The sequence below is a fragment of the Protopterus annectens genome, chromosome 8.part0, assembly GCF_019279795.1.
Source record: "Protopterus annectens isolate FY-2018-M chromosome 8.part0, PAN1.0, whole genome shotgun sequence".
NCBI classification, from domain to species: Eukaryota; Metazoa; Chordata; order Ceratodontiformes; family Protopteridae; genus Protopterus; species Protopterus annectens.
In genome coordinates, this window is record NC_056741.1 from 509,839,377 (window position 1) to 509,861,229 (window position 21,853).

At 36.8% G+C, this 21,853-nt stretch overlaps 1 protein-coding gene across 1 annotated transcript in view; it reads left to right on the forward strand.

The window, feature by feature from the left end:
• Nucleotides 1-4,346: 4,346 nt before the first annotated feature.
• The window catches only part of LOC122808302 (melatonin receptor type 1C-like), a 36,171-nt gene continuing 18,664 nt past the window's right edge, over nucleotides 4,347-21,853 (forward strand). The window contains exon 1 of the mRNA XM_044079268.1: nucleotides 4,347-4,530. Coding sequence (XP_043935203.1) covers nucleotides 4,347-4,530 — 184 coding nt within the window. The remainder of the gene's footprint in view (nucleotides 4,531-21,853) is intronic.

Here is a 21,853-nt window from a genome sequence, read left to right on the forward strand (position 1 = left end):
TTATAGATTTTTGGTGATTTAGTGTCCTCTGACAGACATGACTTGAGAGTAGTGCTGCTATCTGTAATAGTCTTGGGACTGGACTGAGACAAGTTACTGTGTAGTGAACCTACCATAATCACCGGTGAAAACTTTAGCTTATATATTGTCCCTCCTCATATATCATCCATGATTTGTGCGAGTAGGTTCCTACCACAGTTTTCTGATTTCCCAGCTTTACAATCAAATTAAAAGGCAAATTAATGAAGCTAAAAAGGGAAACTATATCTTTCAGAATATCAGTAAACACAACCCTAAAAAAATTTGGACAGCCATTAGAGAAATCTTACATTCTAGCCATAAATACAAACCTAACTCCTCTCCCAATGACTCATCACTTGAAACCACAATATGATTAAACTCTTATTTCTTAGATAGTATATCATCTCTAAGGATTCCTCAACATGTAATCCTAAACTTGCCAGCAGTCCTATATTACTACATCTACTTTCACCTTCAAATATGTGCCCACATCCTATATAAAACTACTCTTAAACAAACTCAAACCATGGTCTACTTCAGCTGATAATCTTCCAAGTGAATACCTTCAAATGGCAGCCGATAGCATTGTTTACCCTATCTCAGTCCATATAAATAGGTCAGTTCAAGAATCCCATGTTCCCTTTCTCTGGAAAACGTCACACATTATCCCTCACACTAAGGTGGAAATTCAACAGACCTTACTAACTGTAGACCTATAGCAAGCTTAACCCCCTCACAAAAATACTTGAAAAATGTATTCAAAAACATTGACTAAACTATGCCCTGCAGGAAGAACTTCTGTCCCCCACTCAGCATAGCTTCCATTCTTCCCATAGTACCAACACTGCACTTCTAGCCTATTTAGATACTGTCAATAAAGCTGAGATAATGGCAAACTAATCTCCTCTTTATTTATAGACTTGTCTTTGCCTTCAACACAGTTTGTCACAGCAAACAACTACTTTGAATGTCCTCATTGTGTCTCTCTCAGACCACCATTCTGTAGTTCAAAGTCTTATTATCCAATAGGTTTTAGTCAGTAAAATGGCAGTCCACCCTCTCACCATACCTCTCATACCTCCCAGTCATCACTGGTGTACCACAAGGCTCTAGCCTTGTTCCCTCCTCCTTAACATTCTGACAAACACCCTCCACACATCCACACAACAGGCCTCCATAATAGAACACACAGATGACTCCACACTCATTTGTACATCTGACAATGTTGCATACCTCCAAAAATTACTCAAGAAGCATTAACAACAACTGAAACATGGTTTTGTAACTCCCAACTCATGTTCAACCTTCCAAAAAAAAGCTATTACTTTTTCATCCAAATCCCTCTCCAATGAAAAAAATAAAATTTAAAGTCTTCTCTCCTGATAATATAACCATTGAAGTCACTTCTCATAGTAAATTATTAGGGATGATAGTGGATGATAATGTTATATTCAACCTGCGTATACAAAATGTATCAAACATTATGGAAGCTTTACAAATCCAAAAACCTTCTCACTGACACAATGGAAACTACACCTGCCACTACCTATCTCCTACCCACACTTCTTTATGGTATTCAAATCCTTACTAACCTTCAGCCATCACAAAAATCAAAACTTGAGCAATGCTATAACAATGTTGCTAAATTTGCAGCAAATCCTCTTTCAGAACCCACCACTGTACAGCACTAAAAAGCTAAATCAGTTAGTATTTCATCAGCTAACATATAGGCAGTTTCTTACCACCTATAAACATATCCAGAATCCATCTGCTTAACCAGCAATAAATAACATTCTACACAACTATGTCCCTCGTTGGTCATTATGGTCCAATGACCAAAAACTCCTGTCTGTCCTCAATCCTATCAAATCTGCTCAGCATTGTCTGTACTAGTACCATGTTGCTAAGACCTGGACATGCTTATCTCTGTCAGGTCCATCGCCTCCTGCTCATCCTTCAAAATGATTCTAAAAGAATTGCTAGCCAAAAGCTGGCTACCAGGATAAATTAAATCTCTAAATATGGAGAAATGCTTCTTCATACCTTACATGCCCTTGTTCTACTTTCTTCAATCACTTCATTTTCTCTTCCCTAGATTTCTCTCTAAATATTCTTTTTTTCTTTTTTGTAACTTTGTAATAACTGTCTGGAGCTTTTCTCCTCGGGTCTCCAATGAAAACGGGCCACTGGTTCAAGCTGGACTAACCCAGTTAACAAATGACAAATAAATAAATAAAATATACCATATGCTTGCTTTTTTCTCACTTTGTATTGCAATTCTTGTTTGCATTATACTAACGTCCCTTTAATTTCTCTATAAGCAGGCTAACATTTCTCTAACTTTTAAACTATTGTCATGTAACTTCTAACTATGCTTAACCAATTATATCTAATTAGAAATGATTATTTAAATCGTATTTGTTTTTTGTATTTTTTTTAAAGACTGTAAAACTATTATTCTTAGAATGTTATGAAATACTTTGGAGCTTTTCTTCCTGAGCCTCCACTGAAAATGGGCTCCCACCCAGTTGGTCTTGCCCAGTAGTCAAATGTCAATGAATAAATAAAATAAAATAAATACACATGTACAGAGTGAGAGAGAGAGAAACAATCAGAAGAGGTGAAAAAAAAAACACTGAAAAATTCTTTGAGTTGGACTCATAGAGACTGACAAAGAATAAATAAATTATAACCATGGATAGCCATATGTCAGCATTTTAATTAATGCTGAGGTGAAGACAAGCTAGGGGCATTTCACATCCTAGGACTTGCCATGGGGGTATAACACTTCAACTCCGATACACATTCAAAAGCCTAGACAGCCATCATGTCAATAATGTGGCATTTACCTGCATTTCAAACATGCATTTACAGTAGATATATGTTAGCAAAGTAGACAAGTACTCATTTATTTCTACCTTGCATAATACACTTTCCCAAGTACGATAATTATAGCACTGACATGTTAAATTTAATCTTATGAGTACACAAGACAGGGGATCTTACAGAAATAATCTGGGTTCAAAGACCATTTTGATTCTATTGTAGTCAAATGCAACTGTGTCAGCTCTCTTGTCATGTATCATATGCAACTTTGGCATGTTCAACTTTCAGCCTCTGTACCTTTGCTGAGATAGTATAATGGCAAGTAAGTGAATGACATAATGAATGCATCATCTGCTCAAAAGAGCTACAAATAATCCTGACTAAATTTAGTTACATAGCAGATGAAACATTATGCTACTGATGTTCAATATATCCAAACCCAAGGATCTGAGTTTAAGCTGCCAAATTTATTATAGTCTGATATGATCACATTTTTTGCAGGAGAAAAACTTTTATACCATACTATTAGTTCACACATTGACTCATTAAAACTATTAAATGATTATCAGTGCACAGAGATTGTGCATCCTGTTACTGAATCATATACATTACTGTCCTGTTTATGCATTCTTCTGGAATTGAAATGTAATTTTCTTTCTAACTCTCTTCCTTAACATTATTTATCCAAAAATGTCTGCATCTTTCTCTTCTTGTCCCCCTCAGGATGGTTGAGGTAATTGCATTTTAGGACTAAATCCATAAACATGATTACAATTCTTCATAACACTAATTACAATATGTGGGAAACGGGTATACCAGTGTAATCCCATGTGTTTTCACTTTTAAAATTTACTCTTCCTGCTCTTTAGGGAATTCTGTTTCTTATAAAAAGGAACATAGAAATGAAAAGCCTTATAAATGCATGAAGTTTCCTAATATTCATAAGCATGTAACATAGCATTGTATATAAAAACATTAGCATAGTATAGTGTGATAGCAGCATGCAAATAACAATTTCCAGTTTCTAGTAGTAATATTAAGTAACAATTTTAGGGATACATTTGTCTAAGCAAAGGCAATGTAAATTCGAAGAAAAAAATATCTGTATGCCAAATTAATGAAACACATTTCCTGCCTTTAATATACTGACAGATGGATCACAGAAAACACTGAATGGTGTGGTTTATGTCTTTTGTGTATGGTCTTCATACTTTTTGTTATACATAAAATACAACAGAATTGCCTTCATCCATAATCTGAAAAATATTACTGAAAGATAAGTTCAACAGAAGAATGAACGTTTGTAATGTGGGTATCTGACCTTTCCTTTAGAATAAAATGTTATCCTACAGTTAAGTTCCATCACTTACAATTGTTGCATGGTACTTTCTATACTAGTAATTATTATATATAATAATAATAATTATGATTTGAATGAAGTAAAACTGTATTATATAGAGAGAATACCGCCATTCTTATATTTCATCAAGATAAGTGACATGAATGATAATTTTACTGAATCATGGCAAATAGGAACTAATTGCAGCAAATTAATCAGTCATCCATCCAAAGCTGTGACCACTTTGCAGGCCATTGTGATGATCATCACTACACTCACAGATATATTTGGAAATATTCTTGTGATACTTTCTATTTTGCAAAATAAGAAGCTGAGGAATCCTGGTAAGTGGAACGTTTAACTTTTTTTTTGTCTTAGGAGAATTATGTTTCTTGGAATCTGCCAAAACAAAATATGCTACTTGTTTTATATGGATTTAAAATAAGACTACTAACTTGCTTAGAATGTCGGAAATACAAAGAAAATGAAATATATATATTTATATATTTGTTGACCAAAGTAAAAAGTGCTGATCCCTCTGGGTCATTCTCAGGCTCATTCTTCTGTATGCAACCATGGGAAAAGTGAAAATAAAAATATTTCATGTCATGCACGGTAACTACTAATGAGATGCATGTTAAGCGAAGGGTATGCCCAATGTATTTAGTTTTTGAGGACTATTAATTTTAAAAAAGTTGTGCTTACATTAGAGATAAAATTTTTTGTAAAGTATATTCAGTTAGCTCTTAAAAATAGACCAGCTACACAGTTAACAAAGTTGTTACTGTAATAAGTCCTCCAGGCACAAGTGTCTTTTCTCCTGATAGGCATGAGATTGTCAGTCTAATTTGCTAAAAAACCCACGACATTCAAAGAGAAAGTAGGGAGAAATAAACCAATGACTTCAAGTTTAAGATTTTTAATCTTACTAATTTGTGCTATATTTCTCATTTAGAAAAATGATTTCAGCATATGATAAAACTCCAATGATCTGAAAACATTCTAAAGGTGTACATTAATGTAAAGAAAGAGCACAGAGCAAAATAAGTTCCTCTCTTTGTGGTATTCATTCCATGCACTGTTGCTAAAAGCTTTCTTTAAGCCACCCTTTGTTTTCTGATCATTAAACACTGCTAATAAATGCACAAAAGCAAAGTCGAAATGCCAGTGGAAGACATGTAAACAGCAATCATAGCAGAAGTGAGTATATCAGCAATTACTGACTTACCAGCTGCTGTGAGACAGAAGAGCACACAGAGTTCAACCATAACTGTAAAGAGCATACCTAATGCTTTTTGCTATTGTGGTTAAAGTGTGTGTGCTTGTTTACATAACAGCAGCTGGCAAATCCAGTACAAAATGCAGCAAATTATTTACATCCAGACAGTGAACTGTCAAGTGTATCCTTCTTTGCATATCAGTCATGTGTGAGTGTGTGTGTATGTGTGTGTGGTGTGTGTGTGTGTGTGTGTGTGTGTGTGTGTGCTCACAGTGTGTGTGTGTGTGTGTGTGTGTGTGTGTGTGTGTGTGTGTGTGTGTGTGTGTGTGTGTGTGTGTGTGTCTGTGTTAATTGTGCATTAAACATTTATATAATGTTTACTTTTTGATGCAAAATACTTTGTTCAAAAATGTAAATATCCAACATCAGCTTTCAGACTGTAGGCATGAGAGCTAGTTTATCTCAATATGTATTAAAATAATATGTATCTATATCTATATATATATATATATATATATATAAATATATATATATATTTTTTTTTTTATTTTTTATTTTTTTTTTTTCTAAGTGCAGTAATGCCTTACAGGGTTGGAATTACAGAGAAATAATGATCCTTCCAAAGGTTAGGAGGTTATCTACTGATGGCATTGGGTCACACAACAGAGGAACGTAATGCTCCAGTCAAACAGTTCTTCTTTGACTTCTTTAATGGCAACTTCTGGATGTTTCTGCTGTACGTTACAAATACCCAAACAACCTAACAAAAACAGAAGGAAATTTTAAATGTATATGGTATAAAATAAGATCTTTAAGTAGAACGACTCACAAGTGTGTATCATGATCCAGATGATCCAGGAGTATTCAAAATAATTATAGAAAGTAAGGACATTCAATATAATTTACAGACTTATTAAAGGCAAAACACAATTAGCATATAAGGCCTTTAGAAACAAAACTCTGAAAACACTGCTTGGACTAAAATTCTACTCAAGTATTAAAGCACAAAAACTTTGCCATAGTAAATATTGTAGTTACATAAAAAAACAACAACTTTGCAGTGCTAATTCTTCAGAGTCTATGAAATAAACATCTATCAGAAGTTTGGTCAACTGAGAATACTGCACAGAAAAAGTTAATGCCAGGTGACTAGATAGTTATTAAAACTACAGGTATAATATTGTACAGACTAATCCCTGTACACTTGCACATTTAACGCACTGAGAACTTCTAAATCTAGAGCATCGGTTAGCTCAGCAAATGTCCAAATTTCTGAATGATAATATTAAATATTTGTTTATGTTAAGACTGAATAGCAATTTTGCTTCAGGAAAGATAAACTCTGACATTGGGAAATTTATGATGAATGCTGTGAGCTACAGGAATTCATTAAGTTAGATGCAATAGCCAAACTAACTTCTCAGAACTGTATTGGGATATTAACCTCCATATGGCTAACACAGGAGGAAGGGGGCATCAAAGACAATGAAGTGTTAGTGGCTATATGATACGGCAGTGGAAAATTCATTCCAGTAGGGGCAAATGAGAATTAACTGCTCCAAGTAGCAAGCAACCGTCATTATGCAAAATACTAAATGCTATCAACTTTATAATTATATTTCACTTAACCAGCAATAAACTAAAGTTCTGTATATATTTAATAATACAAGAGAAACGGATACATATGAGTTAGTTCATTAAGTTAAAGAAGCATGCTTTTGGATTAAGTCTTGTTTTGTAGCTATGTTTTATAGTAGGCATTGGCTGGCTTTGTAAAAAAAAGCAATGCTCCTAAAAGATAACAGACAATGTCTGTTTGCATTCCAACTGGCTAACAGGTCCATCACAGTAACAGTGGACTGTAATTACAAAAAGTTCATATTGAAGTACATTGGATTTTTAAATGTGTTACATTATGCTTATAAATGTCCTTTTGATGATTTTTTTATAATTCACTAATATTTAAAATAGATATCAGTAAAAAGCATTTCTTAATACTAAATGTGTGTCAGGCTCTTTCAATATAGAACTGCAAGGAATGTGCACTGCTTATGACTCAAAATGAAGAACGTTACCCATAAAGACATACATTTGAGAGGTAAAAGTATTCATGCAGTAGGTTTTGACAATTAAATTTAGTTTGCTGCCATTGATCAGGATCTTGTTTGTTCTTGTTGCATTTGCTCAAAGGTAGATACATAAATTAGGAAACGAACTTTGCTTCATTAAAGAGAGCTCCACTCATTTTCATTTGTTCATGAACATCAGCTATCTCAAAAAGTTTCATGCAGGCCTGCTGATGTGTTGAGGATAATCTTGGATTTGATATTGGGCATACTAAAGGCTCTGATTGATTATGCAGAATTATGATTTTACTGTCTCTGCAAAGTAATATTAGGTTTGGATGAAACTCTGACATGCAGAATCCCCTTTCTTTAATCTTTCATCATAAGGTGTAAGAAACTACAGATACAGAATGAAAATATGCTTGTGAAAATGACATATCAAACCAACTCCTGCAAAGTTTTACTGGTCACCTAGCTGGAGTTTTCTGACAATGACTATTGTATGCTTTAAGCTGTGATTCAGCACTATATTTATATTTTTCTTGAGCTTGTCTGGATAATAGAAGCTAATTTCAGTTCTATGTCAATATAACCTTTTAAAAAAGGCTTTCCAGTAATGGACTCACTGAAATATGCTAGCCCTGCAATCCATGAGAATAACATATTAACAATAACCAATGAGTGGGTGTGGTATATTGAAGAACTACCCACTGTTGGTGTGGTTTAAACATGAGGTGAAAGCCCAAGTGATTAAACAAAGGCAACCGTTGGCAAATCTTTAGTATAATCACACCCATGAGTCAGTTATTGATATCATACAATGACATTATTTAAGAAAGAAATTACTTACTTTTCTTAAATAATGTCTTTGTATAACTGCATTGTGGTGTTCTTTTGCATTATTTCTACATTGTGCTGCTTTGCTGATTTACTGTGCATGTGCATGGGACTTACATTCTAACAATTACACAGTACATCAGTGCACTGGAAAGCAAGCAGCCAGGTAAGGAGGATCTCTGTTGCTTTGTAAAGAAAGATCTGTAAAATCTGGAGAGTTTAGAGGTACAAGAAGGGCAAAAATACAAGGAAAGTCATGTATATTTCTTTAGTTTTGCAGAATGTACCTGATTTTCTTTGTATTTTCTCTGCCCTTCATATATAACTCTTGACCTCCAGCTGAAAATCTGTACACTTACAGTGGAGCACATACTAACAGAAGAAAATATAGTCGTTCAATTTACAATGAGCATGCCAGTTGGGATAAACAATCAGCATTCACGTTTTTGAATACTAACTAGCTATCATTGCATAATAATGCCTATAACATGACAGTCTCTCTTGCAGTATTGCTATGGCTTATTGTAGGCTTGAACTGTATCCGCATTTAATTTTGTGATATAAATTGCGACATAAACTATTCTAGTGATTCAATAAACTCCATATAGGCTTATCATAAAGACTGCATGGAGTGTACTTGTTTCTTTGGTGAGCAGCAGCGCTCATTACATATTCATGCTGCACACCGTGGTAGAAAGTAAATAAGCATGGTTTCTTGGCTAGCAATAGTGTTGCTGGCTGGGAAACCATGAAAAGCAACATGGACAGCAGCAAACTTCTAATCCTGCTCACCTATGGGCAAACTAGGTGTGCGAGTTTGCGTGAAATGCCACAATGATTACCATGGTTATTAATAAGGAATTGTACATAGTTTTGATACACTACATGGAAGTCTACACAGTGCAGAGCATTGGGGAAACCTGTGTTGGGCATAATGAACAAATGTTCAAAAGTTATGTAAATGATCAGTAAGGGTACATAGACTGCATTATAAAAAAACAGTTAGGGGAAGTGCTGTGTCTTCAATAAGGACACAGATGAACTGTAGGAATGAACACAGGGAAAAAGGACAGATAAAACAAAATAATGTACAGCAGATGAAAGCATGTCAGTGAAGACAGTTGTACATGAACACTAATCACACATCAACATGATACAATATCTGTATATATGTTCGTGCATTCTTACGTTTAAGTGAGCTTTACTTGGTGTATTGGAGGACTATTGAGTTTATTTTTCAAGCCACAGCGTTCCACGTTTATGTTTATTTTATATATATATATATATATATATATATATATATATATATATATATATGAGTCCCTATGAGTTGATCGACAACTCAAAACAGCGACAGTGACTTCACCGACAAGTCACATCGCCATAAAACACGGAGGTTTACCGAGTAACAGATGCAAATTCGCTACTCATGCCTACCATGGTTTGTTAAGTGTGGCAGTGTCATGCAACCATGGTAGGCATGAGTACCGGATTTGCATCCGTTACTCGGTAAACCTCCGTGTTTTGCGATGTCGGCGATGTGACTTGTCGGTGAAGTCACTGTCGCTGTTTTGAGTTGTTGATCAACTCATAGGGACCCATATATATATATATATATATATATATATATATATATATATATATAAAAAACAAGCAACCTAAAAGGGAAACCAGTAAAATTTGTGCTTTGGCTGCTAGATGGTAGTAAAGAAAGATTAATACTTTGCTGTTTTAAAAGCAGAAAAGATTTAAGTTTTTAACTTACTTACATAACAGTTTTTATATGTAAACATTTTTATATGCAACTTCTAATATTTATAAATGTATATGTTTTTTATCTCATATATAGGGCACATTATTTATTTATTTTTAGCATCTTTTATATATAAGAAGTACTGAGATTAATTTTTAAATTTGTAACTTGTTTTAATGAGTGTTTGACTGTTATTGGATGGTGTGTAATTGATAGGTGGGGTTTTTGATATATAAATGCAACAGTTTTATATGAAATTTTATCTGAAGAAGTCTTGAAATGAAAATCCGGTGATTCAGTTAAAGTGTTAAGTTTTTTGCTGACCTTTTAATAAATCTTTTATTTTGCACTGGACATACTGCTTCACAAGTGCTTTTGGATTTTAATGATACAGCATATATTGCACAGTGAATGTATACGTAGAATGTACCAGCACCCAGGATGAAGCCACAATATAAAAAAGAAATGATCAACAATTGGCTTAGCTCCTGGTGTTAATCTCAGTGGATCCAGCATCTCTCATCCTGGAATGTGACAATACCACCCCTAAGCTCCAACTAAGTGTTAGGGGACCTGGAAACACAGGTAGATATCAATCTGAACTTTGATCAACAAGTTTTCACAGTTTCTACAGTGGTAAGAAATATCCTTCTACATCATGCACCTCATATGTAAGGGCATCACATCCAGGTCTGCAGGTGTTATAACACCAATGTATTAATAGAGTACAATTCATCCATTTGCATGTATCTCACCAGATACCTGCAGCAGTTGTAGAGATCACAGGGTTTTATCAACAAGAGAATTCATGGCCTCCAAAACAATGCAAGAGTTGCATGAATTGACTGAAAGCCCTGTCACTGTATCAAACTGGCTTCTGAGATGTGACTTGTGACTGGCCTACAGGGCAGGCTCTGACCCTGTGGTAAAAGAAATGCTACACATCCTCAAATCTAATGGCCATCTAAACTCCCAAATAACATGAAGCAAAGCTCCTCACTGACCCTATTCAAGTGCAACCTAGAAAATGGATGGGAGACCATAAATCCACTCTAGGTGTGGCACCCATGTTCCTAGTTGGTGTTGACCATACACTCACTCTGCAAATTCCACCCACCTGATATGGACAATTGGTGCACTTATGATGAACACATCTAGGCTTCTAAGGGCTGTAGGACCAATAGCCTAATAACTACAAACTAACTACAAACTACAAAATGAACTGGCACCTCACCTATGTGTCATGTTTAATCATAGCCTCACCTCAGGCTTCATGCCTGTGAGTAGTGCACAGCTACAGTTATCCCACTCCACAACGGGGGATCCACCTTGGATCCCGGGAACTACTGCCCCATCAGTCTGATGAGCCTAATCTGCAAGGGCATGGAACGTATTATCATGGAACTTAAAAACAAAGACTTTGGCAACCTTCAAACACTGGACCCCACCCAGTTTGGGTTTGTGAAGGGCCGATCTTGTCTCCTGATCCTGATTGACTTCTTCAAATTAGTCTCCAGAGCCGTGGATGAGGGTAATGCAGTCCACACAGCCTATCTGGACCTTGCCAAGGCCTTTGGCACCATCCCCCACTCTGGAATCATAGATAAGCTTACTAAGTTGGCATTAATCACTACATCACTCGATGAGTTGCCAACTTGCTTACTGACAGAACCCACACTGTAAAAGTAGCCGACTCCAAATCCAGCTCCAGACAAGTGACAAGTGGAGTACTTCAGGGTTCAGTCCTGGGACCAATATTGTTTGGCATTTACTTCTCTGAAGTACAGGCCAATACTAAGGGACTCTAGCTAACAAAGTTCGCAGATGACTGCAAATTGGGAGCCATTATTGAATCTCCAAATGATGTGGATACTCTATAAAAGGGCCTTACAGAAACAGATGCTTGGTGCCAGAGCCATGGGCTCAAGCTCAATGTCAAGAAATGTAGTTATCCCTTTTGGGAAAAAACATGTACCCGTGAATTACCACATAGGTGGCAGTACACTAAACACCGAAAGTGTGATAAGAGACTTAGGGACACAGGTGGACAGCGGTCTCACCTTCGATAACCACATCACCACAACAGTCAGGAAATCCATGTGACACACCTCATCACTAAGAGCTATTCATCCAGAAAAAAGGAGGTCATTCTCCCACTGTACTCATCCCTTCATTAGACCCATTATAGAATACAACACCCTATTTGGTATGTACCTCTCAAGACACCTTCAACAACTGGAAAGGCCACAGAAATACCTCTCTAAAAGAATCACAGGCCTAAAGCAGATGCCCTATGCTGACCGCCTTTAAAATCTCCAGCTATACTCTGTCGCACATTGTCTACTCAGAGACGATCTCTGCTTAACATACAAGGCCATGTCAAACCCAGAGCTGTTGGACATGCTACACTTAAAGAAATCCTAATCCCTCAGAGCCACATGCTCCAGGGATCTAAACCTTGTCATTACAATAAATAAAACATGCTGGAGGGATATGTTCTTGACAAAATTGTAATGTCAGATGATCATATGGTCATAGGATGCTATCAGTCTAATGGCCAACATCACATGAAATCCTAGCCATTACTATAAGATGAAAGTAACAATGCCTATATGTATATCACTGAAGATAGACCTTTGCTTGTATGTGCATATTTTTTGGATTGCATTACATTTTGCCACTGTCCATATGTAACATGGCACTACACCATTGCAGACTTAGCAATCAGACATGGAGTGGTCTGGGGATATCTTCCATAGGCTCATGGAAGGGCTCTGCTTCATGATGTGTGTATGCATATTTGACATGAGGAAATGCATCACTCCTTTGCAGGATGGATGTCATGTGGCCAGAGGACAAAGGAGGATGTATGAGGCTACGTGAATTAAACCCCAAGTGGTAGTGAAATGAACAGCTATTCCAAAGATCACACAATGATCATAAAGTACTAGCAATCAAACAGACAGCAGTATACTGGGGCTGATATGAATATTACACCTGTGTAGGAATAGAATATTATGAATGCTGTCACAGTAAAAACACCACATATGCCTGGTGGTAACACTATCACATTGCATTTTATGGAGCATGATAGCATCACTGTATGCTGAGGAGAATATGTTGCAAGCACTGGAGGGCACGGATGGGGAGTCACATCCCTGTGCAGAATTACCTCATACATGAGAGTTGTATATATAGACACGCAAGTAGCTTGCTGTCAGATTAAAACACCTATATGTGTAGTTAAAGTACATTGCAAACACAGTAGTTAATTTACTGGCACAGCATGGCTTTGCTTTGTATACTGTCAGAGTGCATGTTACACAGGAAGACAAATAGTTATCTGTATGCTACAACATGATGCTTCAAGGAGTGCTGGAAAAAACTGTGGCCTCACATATTTTAAAACTACCTATATATAGAGCACTATAATTAACACAAGTGTCAGAGCACCATTCTAGCTTTCAGAGTGCCAGAGAATACTTTATATGACATCAGCAGAGTCTGGGGAGAGGAAGATGATAATATGAGTATGCCACATGCTGTTGTAAAATGCTCTCTCTAATGGTAAGCAAGAAAACACACACACTCACACACACACACACACACACACACACACACACACACACACACACACACACACACACACACACTAGATGATTGCAGTGAAAACAGAATCCCTACCTAAGTTTACTGACTAGAGACCTCCATATTTAATGCAAGCGCCAGAGTCTGATTTGAAGATTGTCACACAACACTTTATAGCTAATGATATCAGCAGTATCTGGTGAAGAGAAGATGCTTATAGCAGTGTCCCACATGCCGGTGTAAAATGTTCTTTCTATTGTCATCCAAGTGAACACACAAACACATCAGTTGACTGCAATGAGATTAGAACCACTACCTATCTAAGTGCACAGACTAGAGAATACAGTATTTAAGACAAGTGCCATAGCACAAGTCTGACATTTACAAGGCTGCAGGACCATTTATGGTGGCTGTGGGACCATTTATGGTGGATGACATCATCAATGGATGTTGGAGAGAAGACGTTGGGAGCCCTGTCTGAAAAGGATGTGTAGGCATGACAGTTTTTATAACATCATCATTGGATGTTGGAGAGAACAAGTTGTGAGCCCTGTCTGTAAGGGATGTGTAGGCATGTCCAACTGTCAAAACACTGGTACTCCATGGGATTGAAGTGCTTACTGCAAGATACACAACTATGATCTTCTGACTAGTAAGACACGCACACCCCAGTTGACTATAGTGAGATTAGAAACCTTACTTATCTAAGTACACAGACTAGACAACTCAGTCTTAACACAAGTTCCATGGCACAAATCTGACCTTTATAAGGCTGTAGGACAATTTATCAATGGAAGTTGAGAGCCCTCTCTGAAAGGGATGTGTAGGCATGTCCAGCTGTCAAGATATTAATGTTATGTATTATTCCATATTGATGTGTGTGCAAAGTGTAGAATTTTCTGTTGTGTTTCCAGTGTGCATAGATATATGGTATATAAGAAAGCATTTGTTGTTTTTTTGTGCATGTACTGTGTGTTACCTTAGTGCAGCAGGTTTAGGCGGCATTGAGCAGAGGTAACCACACCAAGAAAGAGCCGTTCACCATCACTTGGCATTGGTGAACAATGCCAAACTCTGCAGAAACACAGAAGCTAGAAAGTGAAGGGCTTCATTGTTATTTATTTTATTTTTTTTTGTACTTAATGTGTGTGGTGTGCGATTCTGTTTTTTGACCAGATTAAAGGTGTTAAAATGCTGAGATAGGAAAGTGGTGAAATTTGAAATTGGAGACAAGCAAGGGGAAGAACAAAGGGAAATCAATATAGGAATGTGCAGTGGGGATAGAAAAGAACTATAGCTACCCAGTTCTTCAACAGTGTGAAACGAAAATATGTATAGAATATTAGCTGAATTTGGACTGTCACCTTAACAAAGAGGGCTGATGACACAATCATGTTGTATAGCCAATTGGATCAAATCAAGTGTTTCAAGAAGACATCTGTGAAGTGGAGAGCTATAATGGGATGCTCATGTTTTGTGGGACAGGTGCCCATGTATTTTTTTAATTCAGTAAGAGATGAATGTCGGTTGAGGGACATAGGTATTTCTAGGTCAGGTAAGTAGGGTAGGTAATAAAGCATATGCAAACAGGACAGACAAGACATGACACAGGGATGGTGAAGGACACAAACTGTTGGGGGACAACATGACTGAGGTTAGGGAGTGGACAACACAGTCCCATACCTGTCAAACATGGGGACAGTAAGAATGTAGTCTTCAACTGTGGGACTGTCATCACAGTCCCTTTACTCTGCCAGCTGCTGGAGTGTTTGATATCTCTTCCTACAGACCATGAGTGAGAGCAGCCTCTCTATCCAGTATAGGCATGCACCAATGGTGATATGCACAACCTTACACACCAATCCTGGCATCTTCTGGTGGGTGATAAAATCACCACTTCCTCCAGTATTCCGGCAGGGTACTACAACACCAGCAGCCACTGTAGTGCTACTTGAGGGTACAGTTAGAGTAGTTTCAGCAGAGGTATTACTGAGAGGTTGGGTACCAGATGTGCTGGGTGTTAGTGCCAGAGCCATTGGAGCTGAAGCAGGAACAGGAAATGACACTGGGGTTGACCTACCTCCCTGTGCTGTAAAGCATTTTGTGATTTGTCAGACATGGATTACATGAAAATATCTTGACAACACATTGCAAAATAAAAAAGTGATAAGGGTTGAGGTGACAGAAAAAAAGAGACATTAGTGCCATGTTATATGTGAAATACAATGCATTATAACAATAATGACAGTATTTTATCTGAACTTTTACATGTAACTATACTTCTTAACAACTACTAACTATAATTATGGATTGGTCAGACTACTCCTTGCCATGTGCAGTTAATGCACATATGCTTGGTCCAACTACAGAGATTAGGTTAACAGCAGGCCATTTATGGCACTTATGTAGAAATTAATTTATGTAATTTAAGTTTTACATGATTTTTGTATTAATTTCATACTTGCTACTTGTGGTATTTGAGCCCACAAAATCTAACTACAGTCTTAGACTTGACTGCTATAGTTGGTGCGTGCTACATGGGCATGCTTGCTTGCTTTTACAGTTAGGATATGCATGCTTACTTTGCTACAACTGCATAGAAAGCAAGAATTTTAATTGAAAAGATGCAATAATACTGCGCTTGTACTGTGTACATACTCCTTGTTTCCCTCAGCCTCTCCATATGCTCATTAGGCATACCAGTCTGGCCTATATATAACTTTCTATCTCCTAGAAATTATCTTTATTAGTATACTTGCACAGTTGTGGGATGTTCTCAGTCCTGAACTCATCCAGCCACTGTTGAGTGTGTCCCCCATTTACCTGTTTAGGTCATTAAAATGATGTCTACACTGTTCTCCAGTCCATGGAGTGCCAGCCACACTGTAGCCAGCCTTGGCCAGACAACTTCAAGCTTCAGACATGTACTGGGTGTCTGTATAGTCCCCTTGCAGAAGCTTTCGGTTATGGCACTTTACAAGGAGTCCAGTAAAGATCCTCGACTCCTCATCTCCACACTTCTGCACCACAAAATTGGGTACCTTATTTTCTACCATCAGACATGTATAGCTAGAGATAACTGCAATAGAAGACCACTGAGGGTGTGTTTTTGGCCTTAATGAGCTCAGCCAGGACCTGTTCCTTGATAATTGTTGGGGGGGGGGGGGTTATACTACTAGACATTTCATTGTGGAAAGCAGGGGACTGGGGATGGAGAACTTTGACCTGAATTTGTCAGCCAGCAATTTCACTATGTTGCTCGGCTCCATGAAGGTGGCACCATTAAGCACCAGTTTGGCACACTAATGTGTGCTGCCTTTGAGGTATCTTGCATAGCTGTAGAAGGCCATGTGGTTGACTTTAGCCTTTGAGGCTATTTTGACCTTGTAACTGAACTTGTTGGACATAATTTGTCTTCTTAGTTTCCTGTTTAGCTTAATAAGAGAACTCGTATCACTCCGGGAGTTGGTCTTCATGGTTATGCCCATGACATTTTTTTTTGCTACATACCTGACTAAGGTTAGGATTCCACCCGTGCGTTTTTTTAGAGGTTGTTTTGGGCTTACTTCTAATAGGTACAGCAGCTTCTATACATCATTTCATATGGTTGCACATGGTTTATCTGAACTATTTTGCATACATTGTCGTGTACCCGGATTTGGGAGGGGCATTGAATTTTGATATTCTATTGCTAAATAGGGTGCAGTTTGCTTTGGAATAGTTCTTAATTGTTACAGAGTTTGCTGGAGTTACTAAGTTGGTATTTATTTTGAAGGAGACATATTTGTGGTCTGATCTCACCAATGAGGATGTGATACTGGGGGAAGTTGCACTTCTTTCCCATATACATGAGTACTAGGTATGATCGAACCTCTGGTGGGTGTGCACTCTATCTGGGCAAGGGTATTTGTGTTAATAAAGTCCAGACATTATAGTACCTATGAGGCAGTGTATGTTTCCCAGTCTGTAGAGTAGTAGTTAAAGTCTCCCAAGAATAATCTGTATGTTTTAATGCTGAGTGTCTCTAGTAGGTCTTGATATGAGGTATGGGAATCTAGGGACATAGAACATGACTTACAGCTTTTGGGACTTTGCATATCTGGTGATATGCACATGGATAAATTCCAGAGCATCAACCTGTTTAACCAATGTAGATTTATGGTTGTTGTTAATGTAGATTGAGACTCCTCCACTTTTTGTCCCTGTCTGTGCAGATGAAGATCCAAATGTGTGGAAGGCACTGAAGTTTTCCACTGCCAGAGGACTTTCTGTGGACTTAAACCATGACTTGATAATGGCACAGATGTCTGTATTCTCCTGCATGAGGAGAACTTGCAGCTGTGAGTTCCTTGTTTAGGCTTCTAGCACTGAGCAGTAACACCTTTATGCTTCTTTGGGTTATATGTGCTATATTGGTAGGTTTTTCAATCCGACTTTCCCTAAAAAAGGGTCTATGAAGGTGGATAAAGTTTTACTCAACATTCAGATGCCTAGGGACGAAAGGTGAAGACCATCTTTTGCAAAATAAATGTGGTTGGCTAACCACATCCTCCCATGCTGACAAATATTAAATTCCCCTGGAATGATATCAGAAACTAAATCAATTATGGAAATCAGTCATCTTTTGTTCATACCGTGGTATCATCCTTGGTGAAGGTAGAATGCTGCTCATTGCAGGGCAGATACCTGTCCTGAGACACATATTCAGAGAAGCCAACAATGTTCTATCTTCATATAGTCCAGGGAAGCATATCTCAGGTCATTAATGCATACACGGACTATAATAGAATCATACTGGAATCTAAGGTGTAGTAACTTGAGTGTGTGCGTAACTTGGAGGATCCAGATAAGGAACTAGTCTTTGTCTTTTTTTGTGACCAGTCTGGTGAGTGAGGCATCTATGTGTTGTACAATTAACTACCAAATAACAAGATAAACCATGTGCAACCATGGTGTTCCTGGGGCACCAGTGGGAGTAGGAGTATGTGTGGTGTTTAGTGTTGTTTGTTGTGACTGCTTTAGGGATTGCTGAGGATAGGCATTACTATTTATAGGCTTTAGGTGGTCTGGGTTGGGAATATTGCTTTTTAATGCCTTAGCATAGGTTGGTCTATGTGTGGGGTGGACAGAACACTACATGTGGTGGATGCAATGTGTGTATTCATCTCAACTCTGTTTGTATATAAGATTTTTCCCTCTAGTGAAATTGTGTAAGTTCATCTCTTGCATACTTTGTTTTTTTTTCCAGGACTAAATGGTTTTCTGTGAACATAAGACAATTGCTACATTGTCTCAGGATTCCCATATTTACCAAGTCAGTTATGGAGACATTTATAAATTGCACATCCATGTTGTCAGGACCTGTATATGGTTGGGCTACTGTAAGTCATGAACTGGATTATACAGAGGTCACATGGTTAGTTTCTTCTGGGGTTTGTCACCACACTAGATTAGATTGTGGGAAGAACTGATAATGCTGTTTTAAAGTGCAAAACTAGCAGCTCTAAGCTTGTGTTCACACAATGGTTTATTTTAGCTACACTAAGTTACAAGTTTCAATTCTAAGTGAAGTCTAATAGATAAAATTTACTTTTTTGATATTTGTATCTGCCCAAGGCACTGCTAACCTCTTGCTGTAATAACACCAAGAGAGACTGCTTGTAAATGTAATGCAATAATAAAACTTAAACTAACTTGACAAGGAAATTCTAAGTATTGGGGACTTCTGGAATGATTTAAAGGCAAAATCAACAAATAAAGCAAAAATAAGGTTATCTGATAAGGATAGAGCAGATGGGAGTGCTGGAAAAATGAGCAGGAGACAATTTGTAGTATAAGAGGTTTATTCAAGTGCAACACTAGTTTGCTGGTTGGGTACTTGGTATTATGGATATATGGAAACAATAGGCGGAAAAGTCCTTAAAGAAGTTACAGAACAGACAATAGGAATGAAAGAGGTTATAGAGAGACTCTTGTCATCAGATTACCATAAGGGATAGAAGTCAGAGGCATAGCCTTTTAAAACCACAGCAAGAAAATGTTGGGAGGGTTTGGGGAAAATTCAAGCTGTAGCTCTAGTCCTGTGTTTACAATTTCAGAAACTTTTCGGGCACAGTCAAAGAACAGGAGTAAAATCAGTAGCAAGACAAACAGAAAGACACTTTGATGTAAGTTTAAGCAGGTATATATATATATATATATATATATATATATATATATATATATATATATATATATATGAGTCCCCTTCAGTTGAGGGAACGTTTACAAGTTCAAACCACATATGGCCGAGACCATAAGTTCTAACTTGTAAAAGTACAATTGGATTGAATGGAGATCTCTGTACAGAGTGGAAAGGGAAGATTTCCCATTTCTACAATGTAGTTTGATCTCGGAGTTAATATATTTAAGTAAGGGGGGTGTGGAGGTGCAGGTGCCCCCCTGCTACAAATGTTTAGTTTTGTGTTTTTTTGTTTTATGTGTTTTTACTTCAGTGTTTGAACTTTTATGAGTTTGAACAGATGGTCTCAGCCATATGTGGTTCAAACTTGTAAAAGTTCGATCTACTGAAGTAGATCCATATATATATATATATATATATATATATATATATATATATATATATATATATATATATATACAGCTATAAAACATACAGAATCACAAACCCTGGAGAAGAATTCACAATACTGCCACAACTGCAATCCCATCACATATTGGGGCACCAGATTATAGGATGACAGCTTTAAGCATGCATATACAGCTATAAAAAGTACTGCAACACAAACTCTGGAGCAGAATTCACAATACTGCCATTTCTGCAAACCTACCACAAACTAACACACCAGATCATGCAGAAATTTACCAGTAACACTGTAATACATGACTAAATAAGTCTCAAATCTGGCAGCAGATCACAGTCTTGCCACAACTATGACATAAGCTATAAGATTGTCTAGACTTGGTTTAAAATACAGGAAAAAATTACTTTTTACATGTAGTTCTAGAAAAATAGAAGTGCAGTATAATGTATAAGCAATGTTAAAATCATAATGCACAATTATTATGCAAATACAAATGAAGCTGCGAGAATAAGGTCTCAGAACAAACTAAAAAAATGCAAACAGATAATAGGCAAAAAGCAGAAAACTACAAAAAAAGGATCACCACACAGGTCACTATAAGTGCAACTTAAAATATATAAGCAGAATTTAAATAAATGCTTTTTTTTTATTCCCTTTTGATGAAAAGCTTATCTCACACCTCTCCGGATCTTGAACAAAAAATCAGATACCAGAGTAAATATCCCACAATTCCTTATTGTATAGACAGACTTTCAAATCATTGTGTATTCTTTCCAGTCCTATAAATAGAACTGGGAGCACACCCTAATGTAGTAACAAAATATTCAGAGTCTAAAACAAAATTCCATTTATCCCTCATTATACTTTTTACTCAGGAGACAATTTGACAGTACATGGAAGTAAAAATGGTTTATTATGTTTCACATTTTCATTCACAATAGTATGACTGCACAACTGGATGGCAGTTAATGTCACAATGAGATAACATTTCACTAAAAAATATTGTTTTTACACACCTTAATTGAATTATCACTTGTGACATAGGCAAATGTACATTTATACAAAAGCAATCAAACTCTATTACCAAATTAACATTAACAGACATTAATCTTCAAATATATTGCTATATATCATATAACCTAAGCAACATTACAAAAATTATTCAATCCCTACCCCCATTTTTTTAACAAGAAACATCTTTATTAAACCATCACTTATGACATAAGCAATCATACACTTACACTAATGAAAACAAACCACACTGACACAATCCTACTTAGAAGCATTTTACATAACAAACCATACTGACACATTCCCAGTTGCAAATAATTTACATCACTTACAATCTACCCAATCATTTTCAAACATTACATAGCTCATTTAAGTCCTGCCTTCTTTTAAACCACATTCTTCCCCTGCATGTATTGTTCCCACAATTCACATTTTTCCTATTTAATCAAATCTCTTTGTAATAACATTTCATTGAGGTACTCACCTTCCTTTATAATTATACTGCCCTCTGATAACAATTGTACAAAGCTCTACATATTGTCCATTAATGAAATTCTTCTTTTGCCATTTTGCAAAGGTACTCGAATATTAAATAATCATTACAAAATG